The sequence below is a fragment of the Peromyscus leucopus genome, chromosome 8b (assembly GCF_004664715.2).
Source record: "Peromyscus leucopus breed LL Stock chromosome 8b, UCI_PerLeu_2.1, whole genome shotgun sequence".
NCBI classification, from domain to species: Eukaryota; Metazoa; Chordata; class Mammalia; order Rodentia; family Cricetidae; genus Peromyscus; species Peromyscus leucopus.
Window position 1 is genome coordinate 58,602,858 of NC_051086.1, and position 18,100 is coordinate 58,620,957.

At 42.8% G+C, this 18,100-nt stretch overlaps 1 protein-coding gene across 3 annotated transcripts in view; it reads left to right on the forward strand.

Moving 5' to 3' along the window:
* Smyd4 (SET and MYND domain containing 4) overlaps positions 1-18,100 on the forward strand; it is a 68,891-nt gene that overhangs the window by 11,753 nt on the left and 39,038 nt on the right. For all 3 annotated transcript variants that reach the window (XM_028866735.2, XM_028866736.2, XM_028866737.2), the window contains exon 3: positions 13,107-13,251. In XM_028866735.2, the coding sequence (XP_028722568.1) occupies positions 13,107-13,251 (145 nt within the window). The remainder of the gene's footprint in view (positions 1-13,106; positions 13,252-18,100) is intronic.

Here is an 18,100-nt window from a genome sequence, read left to right on the forward strand (position 1 = left end):
CGTCTTCCTGCTGTCACGGATGGAAACCTCCTGAAACCTTCCCTCTGAAGTTGCTTCTGTCAGGGATTTTGGTCACAGCAACACAAAGCTAACCATAAAACTAAGTTGTATATCAAGAACCCCTTTTCTACCAAAACTGTCCTCTCTACTCTGCTTTCTTCCTCCCAGTTCTTAATATAAATCCAGTTAAATGCATCCAGTAGCATTCAAGCAGGAACCTGGGCTGCCTTAAAATTCATTCCAGTAGATTAATCCATTAACTCAGCCTTCCACAAAGTCTCTTGGCAAAAGGTAGACAAGTCCTTGTCACACTGTCACAGGAATGCCTCTAATCCAGTTCCCAAGAAAGCACTTATTCCCACCTGAAACCTCATGAGCATGGCCTTTACTGTCTGTGCTCTGTCAGCATTCTGTTCTCAGCTCTCGCCAGACTAGACCAGTCATTTCCGTTTATAACAGTCTGTCTTTCCGTAGCCTGGAACCCACTTCTTAGACCTCTAACCCACTTCTGGAGCATCTGAACTCCATCCGTGGGTAAACATCACAGCAGCCCCACAGTCAGCCCCGCTTTTCTATGTTGCTCAGTTTCTCCTTGTTGTTGCAAATGCCTGGTAAAACTCGGGGGAAGAAGCTTTGTTCTGGCTTACAGTTTCAAACAGAGTCGTCTGGCTGCATGGCTTTGAACATGAAGGAATCAGAGTATCGTGTGAGTAGGAGGAGCTTGTGGCAGAAGAGGCTGCTCACTGCATGGCAGCCAAGAAGCAGAGAAAGCACAGGACCAACAACAAGGTAGACCCTTCAGGGCCGTACCCCAAGTGACGAACTTCCTCTGGGTAGGCCTCATCTTGTTTCTGCCGCCTCTCAGTAATACCTTCAGATTATCAGTATATCAATTAGTTAATCCACTGATTAGGTCAGAGCTTTCCTGATCCAGTCACTTCCTAACAGTCCCTGGACTTTGCATTGAGGACCAAGGCTCCAACTCAGGAGTTTTGGGGAAAGTTTTCACATTCTTCTCATTCTTTTCAAAGATATATAGTCAAAGAGCTGCCCCGTCCTTTTGTGTATTTGCATATGTTTGTACAAAAATACACTCTACATCTTTCTTTATTCTCCATTAGATTATATTGTGTGCATTGTTCTGCAGGGGCTTTTCAACATCACACCTTAATCTTCTTAACAGCCGTATGATATAACTAGAATAGTATAATTATGTCCCAATTTAGTTGTTCTTTTTCCTACTGATGAGCAGTTAAGTATTTCTTGTTGTTTGGTTTTGTTTCACTATTACAAACAATGCTGTAGTAAACAATCTTTATGTGTGGTGTTGAGCACATACTTAAGAAATTAAGATAGACTCTTAGACAGAGAATTGCTCCACTGTGGTTATGGTGTCTTAAATGAACAGCTACTGCCATATTGTCCACCAGAAAGCCTTTACCACCTTACCATAATGTGTGAGAGATGTTTCCCTCATTCTCACCAACATTCCAGAGCAACAGGCCTTGGGTTCAGTCCCTAGAAGCACAAAATATGAAAAGAACAAAAGCAAATATTTAATTGACAGTTTTTCTGATCACAAGTGAAGTAGTATCTTTTTCTGGCATTAAGCTCTTTTGTATTGCTTCTGTGAGTTACTTGTTTGTCTCCTTTGTCCGCTGAGCTACAGAGTCATCTTACATCTATCTATAAGTCTGGCAGTTTAAATATTTGCTATGCTTCACTATGTATGTTACTAATTTTTCCAGATTTTTAAATCTCCTTTAAAACTTATGATACCTTTCATTGTACAGTCAGCCATCTCTATCCACAGGACCTTGGATGGAAAATATTAGGCAGGAAAAAGAATCCCACCAAGCCCTCCCAAAGCCAAGCTTGAACTGCATCACATGCTGTACTGAATCTGTGTACCTGACATGATACATAGGCTCTCCACAGATGCTCTCTCTCCGGCAGTCAGGGTTCGAGCACGATTCTCTCTACATCTGCTATAGCATTTGTGCTGTGTATAGGTAGCCTTAGGATGCATCTGTACTAATCATATATAGGCTCTTTTTTCTTATCATTAGTCACTGAACCATACAACATAACAACTGTGTAGATGGCATTTATGCTATCTCAGGTATTGTAAGTAACATATGGGGGCCAATGGTAGAGGACCTACCTTACCTGTCATACATAAAATCTTAGACTTGGTCCCCAGCACACGACCCCCGCCCCCGCTCCACATGTAGAAGGTTGTAAAGAATAAGGAAGGATTTGCATGTTACATGCAATACTACACAATACTGTATAGGGTCTTGAACACTGGCAGATTGTGTGTGTGTGTGTGTGTGTGTGTGTGTGTGTGTGTGTTGTTTTAACTTTTACACAAGCATTTCTGTCATTTGGGTTGGATTGTGGGGGGGTAGTGTATTTTTTAAATAATTTATTTAATTTCATTTTATTTGCATTTGTGTAAAGGTGTCAGATCTCCTGAAACGGGAGTAACAGACAGTTGTGAGCTGTCATGTGGGTGTCAGGAATTGAACCCTGGTTCTCTGAAGAGCAGCCAGTGCTCCTAACCCCTGAGCCATCTCTCCAGCCCAAGTGTAATTTTTTTTTTAAGATTCATTTTATGGCCAGGCAGTGGTGGTGCACACCTTTAATCCCAGAACTTGGGAGGCAGAGGCAGGCAGATTTCTGTGAGTTAGAGGCCAGCCTGGGCTACAGAGTGAGTTCCAGGACAGCTCCAAAGCTACACAGAGAAACCCTGTCTCACAAAAAAAAGAAAAAGATTTATTTTATGTATATCTGGGTACCACATATGTACCTGATGCCCACAGTCATCAGAAGAGGGCATTGGCTCCCCTGGAACTAGAGTTACAGATGATTGTGAGCTATCCTGTGATACTAGGAACTGAACCCAGGTCCTCTGCAAGAGCAACAGGTGCTCTTAACTATTGATCAGTCTCTCTAGTCTCTTTGCTTGAGTCAGAGCTTTTCTATGTAAACATGTCCTGGATCTTGCTATGTAGACCAGGCTGACCTTAAACTCATGGTGATCCTTCTGCATCTGCCTCTCCAATGCTTAAACTATGTGCCAGAACCCCAGCTTTTGTATAGTCCTTGCTGAACTGGTATTTGTCATATAGCTCAGGCTAACCTCAAACTCATGGTAGTCCTCCCTCAGTCTCAAATGCTGGGATTGCTAGTGTGCACCACAGACCTGGCTTGTCATTTTTTTTTTTAACAGCTTCTGAATTATATGTCTTGCTTATAATGATCTATTCTACATCAAGATTATAAAATTGTATTCTCTTTTAACTTTTTTTTTTTTATAGTTTTATACTTTTAACTCTCTAATCCCTCCAAAAATTTTCCAGCTCTTTTGGCATATAATTGATAGATTAAAAATTATGTGTATTGCCGGGTGGTGGTGGCACATGCCTTTAATCCCAGCACTCGAAGGAAGAGCCAGGCAGATCTCTGTGAGTTCGAGGCCAGCCTGGTCTACAGAGTGAGATCCAGGACAGGCACCAAAACTACACGGAGAAATCGTGTCTTGGAAAAAAAAAAAAATTATGTGTATCTACAGTGTTATCTTAGTCAGTGTTCTACTGCTGTGATGAGGTACTATGACCAAGGCAACCCCTATAAAAGAAAACATTTAACTGGGGGCTTGCTTATATAGTTTTAGAGGTTTAGTCCATTATTATGGAGGGGAACATGTTGGCACAAAGGCAAGCATGGTGCTGGAGAAGTAGTTGAGAACTTTACATCCTGATCGACAAGCAGGGGAGGAAGGGAGGGAGAGAGAGAGACAAAGACAGAGGCAGAGAAAGAGAGAGAGAGAGACAGACAGAGAGAGACAGAGAGCCTGACATGGGTTTTTGAAACCTTAAAGCCCACTCCCAGTGACATACCTCCTCCAACAAAGCCATACCTCCTAATCCTTATGGAACAATTCCATTCCCTAATGACTAAGCAATGGAATCCATTCTCATTCAAACCACCACAGGTCTATAATGTGATGTCACATACACATACACAGCTGAAATTAATGTTGTGTATGATTGGTTAGTTTTTCGTCAACTTGACACATACCTAGACATATGGGAGAGGTAATCTGAATTCAGGAATTGCCTCCATCAGCTTGCGGACATGTCTGTGGGGCATTTTCTTGATTGCTGATTGTTGTAGAAGGCACATCCCACAGTGGGAGGGGGGGGGGGGGGGGGGGGGGGGGGGGGGGGGGGGGGGGGGGGGGGGGGGGGGGGGGGGGGGGGGGGGGGAGTGGGCAGCAAAAAAAAACAACAGTGGGAGCAAGCTACACCTGGGCAGGTGATCTTGAGAAGTATTAGAAAGGTAGCTGTATAGACGTCTGGGAACAAGCCAGTAGGTAGCCTTCCTCCGTGGTCTCTGCTCCAGTTCCTGCCCCAGATTTCAGCTTGATGAACTCCTATCCTGACTTTGCTCAATGATTTACTGTTATCAGGACGTGTAAACCAACTAAACCTTTTCCTCCCCTGGTGGCCTTTATCATGGTCTTATCACAGCAATGGAGAACCAAATTAGGATGATATTTTACATTTTTTTTTTGAACAAGACAGTTTTTCTACAGCATTATTGAATGGCCCATTTTGTCCCCAATATTTCAAAATGCCATACTTATTTGTAAATATGAAACTAACATTTTCAAAAGCAGATGTATTTTCATACTTATTGAGTAAAGGCGTGCTCACTTTAGCTATGCAATGATTGCTTAATCTGATTTATTCTAAGTACAAAGTTCCTGTGTACTTTATAAATTTGTTTCTAGATTTTTGTTTTGTTTTGTTTTTGTTTTTTGTTTCTCTGTGTAGTTTTGGTGCCTGTCCTGGAGCTAACTCTGTAGACCAGGCTGGCCTCGAACTCACAGAGATCCACCTGGCTCTGCTTCCTGAGTGCTGGGATTAATGCATGCACCACCGCCACCTGGCTGTTTCTAGATTTTGTCTGCCAAAATCAAAGAGTTTTAATTACTATAACCTCATTCATTTTACAAATTTTTGAATTTCAAGTTAACAGAAACCCAACCCAAATTTGATATTTGTAAATATGAAACTAACATTTTCAAAAGCAGATGTATTTTCAGGCTGCTTGTATACAAAGGCTCAGAGCATGCCACCAGACTTCATATTTCTTCAACATCTAACATTTGGTAATGTTGTACCCATTCTTAGCCCAGGGCACACCCCCTTAGCTTACTAACCCCAGAGATAGTTTCATTGAAAAATTCTGGGAGGCTTTATCTTATTTTCTATGACAGGGTCTCTCTATGTAGCTCTGGCTGTCCTGGAACTCACTATGTAGATCAGATTGGCCTTGAACTCACGGAGATCCTCCAGCCACTGCCTCCCAAGTGCTGGGAGTAAAGGTGTGCTCAGCTTTGCCCAGCCATGGCAATAGATTAGCCTAACTCTGATTTCCCACATATCCCTTTGGTCAAAGACATGCAGTTCCTTCTGATTGTCCAAACCTGGTGTGATCTGGAGGTCAGTCCTGTTTCTACTCCAGGAACAGTTTCCCCATTGAGATTTAGGTGTAAGTAGGAGGGAAGGGGCACTCAAAAAGCAGGGAACCAGAGGCAGGTGGATCTCTGTGAGCTCAAGGTCAGCCTGGTCTACAAAGAGAGTTGCAGGACAGCTAGGGCTACACAGAGAAACCCTATCTCGAGAAACATGATGATGATGATGATGATGATGATAATAATAATAATAATCAGGGAGCCCTCCAGTACAAATAGACTTCCTAGCTATATAATTAGGCCAAGATGCACACATGCAGTCACTACCCTTCTTCAGAACCTTTGTTATGTCGTGTACATTTCCCCATGTGAACTTTAGAATTAGCTTGTTGAGTTTCATAAAAAATGTTGTTGGGCTCTTGATTGGGATTGTGTTAAATTTATAGATTCATTTACAGAGAACTGACATCTTTACAATATTAGATTTTTTTCATCCAAGGAAAAGATTGTCTTGCCACTTACTTGGGGTTTCTTTTATGTCCGTAAGTAAAGGTTTATAGTTTTCTTTATATAGGTCTTGCACATTTCCTGCTAGATTTATTTTCACTTGTAAGGTTTCTTTTGTTGTTATTGTGTATAAACATTTCCCCCCAATTACATTCTATAATTGATGGTTAGGGGTTATAAATAAAAGGTTGAATTTTTAAAAATTGCTGTATAAATGACTGCTTGGTGTACTATAACATTATTTCATTGTTATGCCAATCTCCTTGGCATTTTTAGGTTAAGTAATGATATCTGTTCATAGTAATCCTCTGACCCAGTATTTGTACTTCTTACTTACTTTCCACCTTTGATAGCCCAAGTACACATCTGTGCTGTGGTAATTGCTAATGCACACTTAGGATAGTTACCATAGGCTTATAACATGCAGCTTGCTGCAGTTCAAGGGAGTTGCCCTATATTCCTCCTTCCTTTTTCTTTTCTTTTTCTTTTTTTTTTTAATCCTGGCATGATTAGACACCAGACGGCCTAGGAATTGAACCTGGTTCCTCTGGAACATCAGTCAGTGCTCTTAACCACTGAGCCATCTCTCTCCTCTGCCCTATATTCCTTAATGCTAAAGTTTTATCATAAATACACATTGAACTTTATCAAATTTTTAAAAATATCTTGAGAAATGACCATTTTTCTTCATCTGTTGAAGTAAGATTTTTCTAACTATAGTTATAAATAATATTAGCCTACATATTTCTTCTGTTCTTTTTGTCTACTCTTGGAATCAGAATTGTGGTGGTCTCAGAATGAATCAGGAGCTTCCTGTCTCTTCCTCTGTTCTTAAATCACTTATATAATGTAAGGATGATATGTACATCTGCTATGGGATGACCTGTATGTTGTGAATATATGTTGCTATGATTAATTGATAAGTAAAACGCTGATTGGCCAGTAGCCAGGCAGGAAGTATAGCATAGGCGAGACAAACAGAAGAGAGGCTGGGAGGTGGAAGCTGGGGGAGACGCCAGCCTGCCGTCCAGGGAGCGGCATGTAAAGGCAGCAGGTAAAGCCACGAAACACGCGGTGACATATAGATGAACAGAAATGGGCTGAGTTTAAGTGTAAGAGCTAATCAGTGGTAGGCCTACGCTAATGGCCGAGCAGATTAAATAATATAAGTTTCTGAGTGATTATTTTATAAGCGGTTGTGGGGTCCGTGAGACTGGGCAGGACTGGAGAAAACTCCAGCAACATGCTTCTGCCAGCTAGGCCTTACACACAACAGGTGTCTGCCACAAAATTCCAAAACAGTATTACCGGTTAGAGACCATGTTCAAACACATGAGCCTTTGAGGGACTTGTCACATTCAAACAGAACATTGTTATCTAAGAAAATCTGGTCACTCCAAGCAGAAGCCTAAAAATATGTAAAGGTAAACATAGCTGCTCTTATTCCTCCTCCTCTTCTTTTCTTTCTTTCTTTCTTTCTTTTTTTTTTTTTTTTTTTTTTTTTTTTTTTTTTTTTTTTTTTTTTTTTTTTTTTTTTGAGACATGGTCTCACTATGTAGCCCTGACGAGACTGGAACTTGCTATATAGACCAGGCTCTGTCTCCTGAATGCCAATATTAACAGTGTGTACTACCACATCTAGCCTGCACTTACTTTGAAATGGATAGAGAAAAAATAGATATAAATATAGATGAATGCCAGTTACTAAATTATTACTTCAGTCTTACTTTGTACTTAGTTGAAGGCCAAGGCAAGGATTTTCCACTTTGCAAGTTGTCTCCATTAAGAGACTTTTCTTCTCTTGGTCTCACTAGAGGTGGGTGAGAGAGAGTGGGAGGAAGGAGGAGAGAAGGGGAAGGGAGGTGGTTAGAATGAGAATGCTCCCACAGGTTCATAGATTTAAATGCTTGGTCCCCAGAACTGTTTGGGAAGGATTGGGAGGTGTGTCCTGGTTAGAGTAGGTGTGGCCCAGTTGGAGGAGATATGTCACTAAGGGGTTGGGTTTTGAGGTTTCCAAAGTTCATGCCAGACCCAGTGTGTGTGTGTGTGTGTGTGTGTGTGTGTGTGTGTGTGTGTGTGTGTGTGTGTGATATATAATCTGCCTGCTGCCTACAGATCAGGATGTAGAGCTCTCAGCTACTACTCTGGCACCATGCCTATGTGTTTCTCGCCATGGTGATCATAAGCTAAACTGTAAGCAAGCCTCCAATTAAATACTTTCTTTTATAAGAGTTGCCTTGGTCCGTGTGGCTCTTCACAGCAATAGTGACCTTAACTAAGACAGAGAATGAGAGTGACTATTCCTGCATCACTGAAAGCCTACTCCCACGTAGTCAGAATGTTTGTCAGTCCGCCTGGCTATAAAATAATCACTCAGAGGCTTAATATTAATTACAAACTGTATGGCCTATGACCCAAGCTTCTTGCTAGCTAGTTCTTTCATCTTAAATTAACCTATTTCTATAAATCTGTATGTTGCCACATGGTTGCGCGTAACCAGTCTGCTGACATCTTCTTGCTCCTTCAGCGGCTGGTGTCTCTCTCGACTCCACTCTTCTTTGTTTTGTCTTCAGTTTGCATGCACTACCTAACCTTATCCTGCCCTGCCATAGGCCAGTGCAGCTTTCTTTATTATCCAGTGGGAGGCACGCATATTCATAGCCTACAGAAAGACATCCCACAGCACTCTAGCATGGAAAGCTAGAAACCTAGAATTCACTGAACAACTACAGACAGGTCATCAAGGTGTGTCTGGAGCAGACCCACGGGTCGGGCCTCCTGCAGACAGCTAGGCTTAGCTGGTGTGACAGTGTCTCCCCAGTCCTTACAGCTTCTGTATGCTTGGGGAAAGGATGGACCTAGTGAGTCCAGGCCGTTTCAGAGACTCCCTGAGCTTACAAGCTTCCTGAGCTATTTCACCTCCCATGGAGCATCTGTGTTTAAGGAACTCCCCCAAGGTGGAGGCTGTTTTCTGAAGAAATTGCCCCGTGACAGAAGTTAAGGCTGGAGGAAGCTGGAATTCAGCTCTTTGTTACTAGTTACAAGCTATGTGGAAAAAGATGAAGTTAGACCTTTATACCATATACAAAATTAAGTGAAACAGAATTTAAAAACTTAAAGAGCTAAAACTGTGAATCTCTTAAAAGAAAGTCTTCGGGATTCTATGAACAGGGAGGGTCAAGATCATGATGGGGAGATCTTCAGAGACAACTCAACTAAGCTCGTGGGAATTCATGAACTTTAGACCAACAGCTATGAAGCCTGCATGAAACCAAACTAGGCCCTCTGCATATGGGAGACAGTTGTGTAGCTTGGTCTGTTTGAGGGGCTCCTGGAGCGGGATCAGGAGCCATCCCTGGTTCATGAGCAGGCTTTTTGGAGCCCCTTACCTATGGTGTGATGCCTTGCACAGTCGTGATGCAGAGGGAGGGGCTTGGTCCTGCCTCAACTGAATGTACCAGGCTTTGCTCACGCCCCATGGGAGGCCTTACCCTTTTGGAGGAGGGGACAGGAGGGTAGGTCAGGGGGAAGGCTAGGGGGAAGCCAGAGGAGGGATGAGAGGGGATCTGTGGTAGGAATGTGAAATGAATTAAAAAAAAATAAAGAAGTCTTAAAAAAATTAAAATTAAAAAAAAAAAAGAAAGTCTTCATGGCTGGGTGTGGCAGTGATTACTCAGTGTGTCGATAGCATGGCCAGTGAAAGAAGAAATAAACTGGACTTCATCCAGATTAAACTGTTAAGAATCAAAAGACAGTACCAAAAGAATAAAAACACAGCCCACAAAATGGAAGCAAATACTTGTTAATCATTTTTATCAGAGTATTAATATCCAGAGTTAATGAAGAACTCCCACAACTCAACAACAATTTTTAAAAATCCAATTAAAAAACAGGCCAATAACTTGAATCAACATTTCTCTGAAGAAGATGATACACAAACAGCCAATAAACATGTAAAATGATGCTTTCCAACATTAATGATCAAGGAAATGCAAATCAACCCTGAGATAAGATCCCACTTCACAGTCATTAGACAGCTGCTACTCAAAAACGAAGCCAGAAGTGTTGGTGAAGATGTGTAGAAATGGGAACCCTTCTCATAGCCAGTGGGAATATAAAACGATACAATCATTGTGGAAAATTGCTTGAAAGTTAGATTAAAGGTGGTGGTGCACGCCTTTAATCCCAGCACTGGAGGCAGAGCCAGGTGGATCTCTGTAAGTTTGAGGCCAGCCTGGTCTACAGAGAGAGTTCCAGGAAAGGCGCAAAGCTGCACAGAGAACCCCTGTCTCAATAAACAAACAAACAACAACAACAAAAAAAGTTAGAGAATTATTGTGTGATCCAGTAATCCCACTTCTGGGTTTATACCCAAAAGAATTGAAAGCAGGATGTGAGCAAATATTTGCACACCAGTGTTCATAGACACATTATTCACAGTAGTTAAAAGTGGAAACCACGTTGTCTTAGTCAGTGTTCTATTGCTGTGAAGAGACAACATGACCATAGTAACTTTTATAAAGGAAAGCATTTAATTGGGGCAGACTTAGAGTTTCAGAGGGTTAGTTCATTGTCATCATGGCAGGGAGCATGGCGGCATGCAGGCAGACATGGTGCTGAAGAAGCAGCTGAGAGTTCTACATCTGCACTAGCAGGCAGCAGGAAGAGTGTGACACAGGCCTGACTTGGGTTTTTGGAGCCTCAAAGCTCACCCTCAGTGACATACTGCCTCCAACAAGGCCACACCTACTCCAAAAAGGCTACACCTCGATCCCTCTCAAGTTGTACCTACAACAAATTTACTTACAGTACCACTCCCTGATGACTAAACATTCAAATATATGAGCCTGTGAGGGCCATTCTTATTCAAACCACCACACACATGAATGTACCAACACCTGAATGGATAATGAAATATTATTCAACCATTTTTTAAATAGTGAAATTCTGGGACATGCTGCAACATGTTGAACCTTGAAAACTTTATCAAGTAAAATAAGCCAAACACACAAAAAAGACAAATATGCTCCATCCAGCAAGACTTGCTTCTGGAAACCCGAAGAAAGGATAGACATTATGTACAGAAAGGCTGGAATAGGTGGGCTATGCTCTCTGATGGAAGGCATCTGCTACCACAACGTGAACACTCAGCCCATTTCTTGTATACCGCATAAGCAGCAGGTTAGCTAGTCCTGGCGGGCAGTGCCTGTAGAGGACCAGTCTCAGGTTGCTGTCATCCCAAAGGAGAAAGCTCTGGTTGCTAGTTTTTGGACACAGCCAGGACCAGAGAACAGTGTTGCCAGTTCCCATGGGTCTGAGGCAAAGCCATGTCAACAGAACACGTTCACCCAGGACTTCATCCACTCCCTCATAATATTACATGCTCTCTTTATATAAAGAACCTCTAAGGGGGTCAGCAAGATGGCTCTGTGGGTAAAGGCACTCGGGACTAAACATTAAGACCTGAGGCCTACACAGTGGAGGAAGAAAACCAACTCCACAAGGTGTCCGCTGATCTCCACACATGCACTCTGGAACACATATACATACAAATAAATATATAAATGAAAATGTAATTTAAAGATTTCAAGAACCCACACTAGACAAATGATGTAGAATGTAAAGAATTTACAAGGAACTGGGGAGAAGGCAGAGTGATGAAGCAATGGCGTATTTCAGTTTGGGATGATGCAGAAGGACAGTGATGGAGCTAGTCATGGCGCTCATCCAGAATCCCAGCCCTTTGGAAGCTGAGACAAGAGGAAACAATTATGAATCACAGGCAGAGTGGAGAGCAGAGTGAGACCCTTTCTGAACGAAAGGGAGTGGGTGGGGACAGTCAGCTGGCTAGGGGGTGAAAACGCCTGCCATGCAAGTGCGACAACCTGAATTTGATCCCTAGGACCCACAGTGCAAGGAGAGAACCACGTCCTGAAAGTTGTCCTCTGGCCTCCACATGCATGCTATGACGTACATTATATGCTCGTACAGGCACACACACAAAATAATGTACAGAAAACAGAGACAGCAGTGATAGCCAGCAATGGGGGTGCACGCCTTTGAGTCCCAGCACTGGGAAGGAAGAGGCTGGGGGACAACTTTTGGAGTTCTCTCCTACCATCATTTGGATCCCAGGATCAAACTCAGGTTGTCAGGTTTGGCAGCAAGTGCCCTTGTGAGTTGAGCCATCTAGTTGCCCACACATACACACTTTTAACGTGTGTGTGTGTGTGTGTGTGTGTGTGTGTGTGTGTGTGTGTGTGTGTGTTTAAAAAAAAACTTGTCGGGCAGTGGTGGCACACATGCCTTGAATCCCAGCACTCAGGAGGCAGAGCCAGGCAGATCGCTGTGAGTTCGAGGCCAGCCTGGTCTACAGAGTGAGATCCAGGACAGGCACCAAAACAACACAGAGAAAGCCTGTCTCGAAAGAAAAAAAAAAGGAAAAGGAAAAAAACCTTATTGTCTTGCTCAGGCTGGCCTCCAACTTGTGGTAATCCTGTTACCTCAGTTTCTTGATGGCTGGGATTATAGGTCTGCACCACCATGCCCAAATCTTCAGTATTTTTTTTTATTAATTATATGTATGTTCCTGTATGTGGGTGTGCACACAAGTGCAGGAACTCACAGAGATCAGAGGTGTAAGATGCCCTTGGGACTGGAGTTACAGATGATTGTGAGCCATTTAATGTGAGCACCAAGAGAACTTGGGTCCTCTGATGACCAGTATATATGTGCTGAACCGCTGAGCCATCTCCCCAGCCCTCCTCAGTGTCTTCAAGACAGTATAACTGGAGAGCACTCCTTGGTGCAAAGATTCCATGTATTGTATCTTTCTCTAGACCCAGGCTTTGTTGTGATGTGTGATCCAAGGGATGACTGACTGACCGCTAAGCATGAGATAGAGTCAGACCCCAGCGCTCTCAGCTCTAAATGGCTACCCCTGTCCCTGTGTCTCTGAGACCAGGAGGAACACTCCAGTTGGGTTAAGAGTGCGTACAGGCCTGTGTGCACTGCTCCCAGACGGTTGTTGCAGTTTCAAGTACAGTGATTCCAGAGCCTCACTCGAAATAACACATTTCTCCTTCTTGTTTGTTTCCCTCTTACTTCAAAGACCTGAAGATGAGATGTTTTTAAAGCGACTTTCTAGTGCTTACTTGGTGGAAAAGGACCCCGATGCTCCCCTTTTCTACAGAGAAGAAGGAAACAGGAAATTCCAGGAGAAGGACTATGCAGGCGCTGCAGTGCTGTACTCTAAGGTAACTCGCATGCAGCCCCACGGTTGCACAAGGCATGCTCTGCAGAAGTTAGAGTCCTGGTACTGAATTTCATAGTCGGTGGGGTTTGGTTTGGTTTTGTTTTAATCGACATTTTGGATTGGATTTGGGGGAAAATGATAGAATTCTGTTGTTGATTATATTCTCAAACAAAGGGTAGTTTATATATCCTGAAGTTTGGAAGATTCTTCCCGTATTCCTTCAGACTCAGTGGCCACAAGCTTATTGGCTCTTTGCCCTGCTTTGCCGAGTGATAGTTCTCACTGAATTTTATGCCATTTTTATCTGAAGAACTGTTGAAAATTTTAGCTTAATAGTCCTAATTTAGTGAACAGCTAGATTTTTTTTTTTATAAGCAAATACTTTATTATGTATAAGTATACCTTTTTTTTCCCCCCAGTTCCTCAAGGCAGGGTTTCTCTGTGTAGCTGCCAGGGCTGTTCTGGATCTCTCTCTGTAGACCAAGCTGGCCTCGAAATCACAGAGATCACCTGCTTCTGCCTCCGAGAGCTAGGATTATAGGTGTGCGCCGCCGCCGCCGCCGCCGCCACCCAGCAACAGCTAGATTTTTAACTAGCCACATGCCAGCTTACAACCATAACAACTTAAGCTGAGCATGGTGGCACTTGCCTTTAATTCCAGTGCTCAGGAAGCAGAGTCAAGTGGATCTCTATGAGTTCAAGGCTGGCATGATCTACATAGCAAGCTCCAGGCCAGCCTTGCCTATGTAGTGAGACCATATCTTGATAAATAAAGTCAAAAAAGAAAACAAATGGATTTGCCATAGCCCAAACTAGGTTTTGTTGGTTGTTTTACTCTTTGGGGGCCCACCACTCAGCTCCCAAATAAATGCAGAGATTTATTTTTCTTACTTATGAATGCCCGGCCGTAGCTTGGCTTGTTTCCAGCCAGCTTTTTAATTTAAATTATCCCATCTACCTTTTGACTCTGGGCTTTTAGCTTTCTCTATTCTATATACCTTTCTTTACTTCTTACTCTGTGACATGATGTGTACCTGGGTGGCTGGCCCGACACCCTCCTCTCCTCCTTTCACTCCCCATCTTCTTTTCCCAGATTTCTCCTCCCATTTATTCTCTCCGCCTACAGCCCTGCCTATCCTTTCTACTGCCTGACTGTTGGCCATTCGGCTCTTGATTAGACAAAACAGGTGTTTTAGGCAGGAAAAGTAACACAGCTTCACAGAATTAAAACAAATGCAACATAAAAGAATGCAACACATCTTTGCATCATTAAACAAATGTTCCACAGCATAAACAAATGTAACACATCTTCACCTAATATTCCACAACAGTTGGTCATCAGTTAACATATTTTGTTTTGTCTTTTTGTTGTTGTTGTTTTGCTTTGTTTGTTTGTTTGTTTGTTTGATGGTTGTTGTTGTTGAGACAGGGTTTCGCTGTGTAGCCCTGGCTGTCCTTGAACTCTCTTTATAGACCAGGCTAGCCTCAAACTCACAGAGATCTTGAGTGTGCAATCTCTGCCTGGTCCATTAGTTAACATATTACTATTAGTGGCAGTCAGTAGATAGTTTACATTACACTAACTATGACCAGGCTATATTTTTTAATTATTATTTTATGTATATGGGTTTTTGCCTACATGTATGTCTGTGTACCACATGTGTGCTTGGTGCCTGAGGAGGCCAGAAGAGGGCGTCAAATCTCCTGGGACTAGAGTTACAGACTGCTGTGAGCCACCATGTGCGTTCAGAGAATCAAACCCAGATCCTCTGGAAGAGCAGCCAGTGTGCTTAACTGCTGAGCCATCTTTCCAGCCCCACCGAGCTAGATTTTGAAGCAAAGTCATGGCTTTTAAAACTGTGTTATTCTTACTGACCTGTTTCCATGGTGCCCTGAGAAAATTCTTTCTATTGCTTTTTCAGAGATTTCTTTTTCAAGACAGGGTTTCTCTATAGTTTTGGAGCCTATCCTGGATCTCGCTTCTGTAGACTGGCCTCGAACTCACAGAGATCCGCCTGGCTCTGCCTCCCGAGTCCTGGGATTAAAGGTGTGTGCCACCACCGCCCGGCTGTGTCAGACTCTTGATCTGTGATCTTATACAGTAAAAGAGTGGAGTGAGCCTTGCATGTTGGCATACTCCTGTAACCCAGGTTTCAGGGAGGAAGGAAAATGAAGAGTTGAAGGCCGGTCCTTAGCTTTGTAACAAGTTTGAGGCTAGCTGAACTGTCTGAGAGCCTGTCTTAAGAGAGAGAAAGAGTATAAGAGTGTGAAAGTGAAGTGTAGCTCCTTGGTACACATCTGCCTAGCATGCATGAAGCCCGAGGTCTGATTCCCAGCGCTGGAACTCGGGGTGTTGTAGCCCTTCTGCACCTTTAAAAAGTCAATATTCAGGGCTGGAGAGATGGCTCAGTGGCTAAGAGCATTGGCAGCTCTTCCAGAAGTCCTAAGTTCAATTCCCAGCAACTACATGGTGGTTCACAACCATCTATAGTGGGGTCTGATGTCCTCTTCTGGCATGCAGGTGTACATGCAGATCGAGCACCATATACATAAAATAAATAAATCTTAATACATTATTTTTTTTAAAAAGTCAATATTCAACACTTGAAATTAATTTTCCAAAAACTATCAAAGCTACAACAGCCATTCTGCAAACATAAAAGCCCTACTTTGTCATGGTGTAATAAAGTATTTGGTTTCAGTTCTGTGCCTTTACATCCTAAACATGACCCCATGGAAAATTGTTCAAGGAAAACAGGCAAGCTAAGAAAGGAGGGGCTGGAGAGATGCTCGGAGCTGGAGAGCACTTGCTCTTGCAAAGACCGTGGCGTATGGTGGTTCACCCCACCTCAGGGGTCCAAGACCCTCTTCTGGCCTCCACAGGCACCCACACTCACACATGCACATAATTCTAAAAATAAAATAAACTTTAAAAATGAGCTCTGGAATGATTTTGACATCAGCCTGGGCTGCATGAGACCCTGTCTCCAGGAGGAAAAGATGAAGGTTGGCTGGACGCAGAGGGAGAAGCGCTTCCTGTCTCACGAAGCTGGCATTTTGGTGATTATGGTACTTTGTAATTTTATAGAGAGCTGCTATTTTCTTTCTTTTAAAGTAATGCTTGTTGTTTTTGTCTGTAAAAGTAATAAATGTTACTTTGGAAAATATAGAGAAGTATAAAGAGTAAAAAAAAAAAAGTCATAACCAGCGATAAGTACTGTTAACATTTCTGCCTGTACCCAGGCAGGCAGCCTTCCTTGTGTGAGAATGTGTTTTTCTTTTATAAAATTGGGATAATGCTGCACTTACTGTTCTGTAACCTGCTCTTTCCCTTCAACAATTTATTGTACCCATTTTCTCATGGTATTAAATTTTCTGCTCTAAGTCATTTTCCATAGCTAACTCAGTGTTCTATTACAGAGAAGAAATGTACTTAATTTAACATCTAATATTGGCATATTATTTGGCATTATGATGCTATAATAAGCATCTCTGTATAAATATGTATGTACAACTGATTTTTGTGTAGGATGAATTAGTGGAAGGGTAGAGTGCTGGGTCAGAGGGAGGGTTTTCAAGCCTTTGATGCTGAGCCTAGCTTGTTCTCCAGGAAAGAACCAGTAAACATCTATTCTGACAGAATGAGAATGTTCGTTTCTCCATATATTAAGCAATGCTGGTTAGTATTACATATTAATATTTTGTTAATTGAGGCTAGGAAATGTGTTCATATAGTTACATTTTAAAAGTTGCAAGAATATATAGTGTGCTTTCTTTTTCTGTCCCCTAGTCCAACCTCATTTCCATCCCCGTAAGCTGGCCTTGTTACATACACTGTATATAAGGCAGATAGAGATAGGGGAATACAAACAGCCAGCAGAGTGGCAGTAACCTCCAGTTACTTGAGAACTGAAGCAGGAGGATCATGACTCCAGGAGCCAAGGCTAGTCTGGGCAGCATAGTAGCCCAAGCTGGCCTCAAACTCATACGCAGCTAAGCCTCATCCTCCTGCCGCCATTTGCCGTGTATTGGAATTACAGGTGTGCAGCACCATGCCCAGCCCATTGGTTTTTCAGTATACAAAGCGTGAGCTTCACTGGGACGTCTTCATCGAGTGTGTACTGCATGTCATTGTGCCTGTTCATCCCTCACTGTCCTCTTCCTTTTCTGCACTCGTCCTGTCCCTCATGCACCCCTCCCCCTTTCTTTTGCATGGTGCTAGGAAGCAAACCTGGGTCTTCACGAATTCTAGGCATGAGTTGTACCACTGAGCTATATTGCTAACCCCTCTTCAGCTCTTTTAGATCCTAGTCCGTCAAAAATAAAGAACCAGGCGATGGTAGTGCACGCCTTTAATCCTAGGACTCAGGAGGGAGAGGCAAGTGGACCTCTGAATTTGAGGCCAGCTTGATCTACATAGTGAGTTCCAGGACAGACAGGGCTACACAGAGAGACCCTACTCAAAAAAAAAAAAAAAAAGAAATAAAAATAAGATTAAAAAATAGGACTGGACTGGGCATGATTATCATACCTGTAATCCCTGCCCTTAGGAGGTAGAGGCAGGAGGATTGAGAATTTGAGGTTGGGGCTGAAGAGATGGCTCATCAGTTAAAAATATGTACTGCTCTTAAAGAGGACATGACTTTGGCTCCCAGCCCCTTCCTGTAACCCCAGCTCTAACAGATTCTCAGACACTGCTCTCAGGTGTATATGCATACACGTCATTTTTTTTTCTTGGTTTTTAAAGACAGGGATTCTCTGTGTAGTACTGGCTGTCCTGGAACTCGCTCTGTAGACCAGGATGGCCTCAAACTCACAGAGATCCACCTACCTTTGCCTCTTAATTGCTG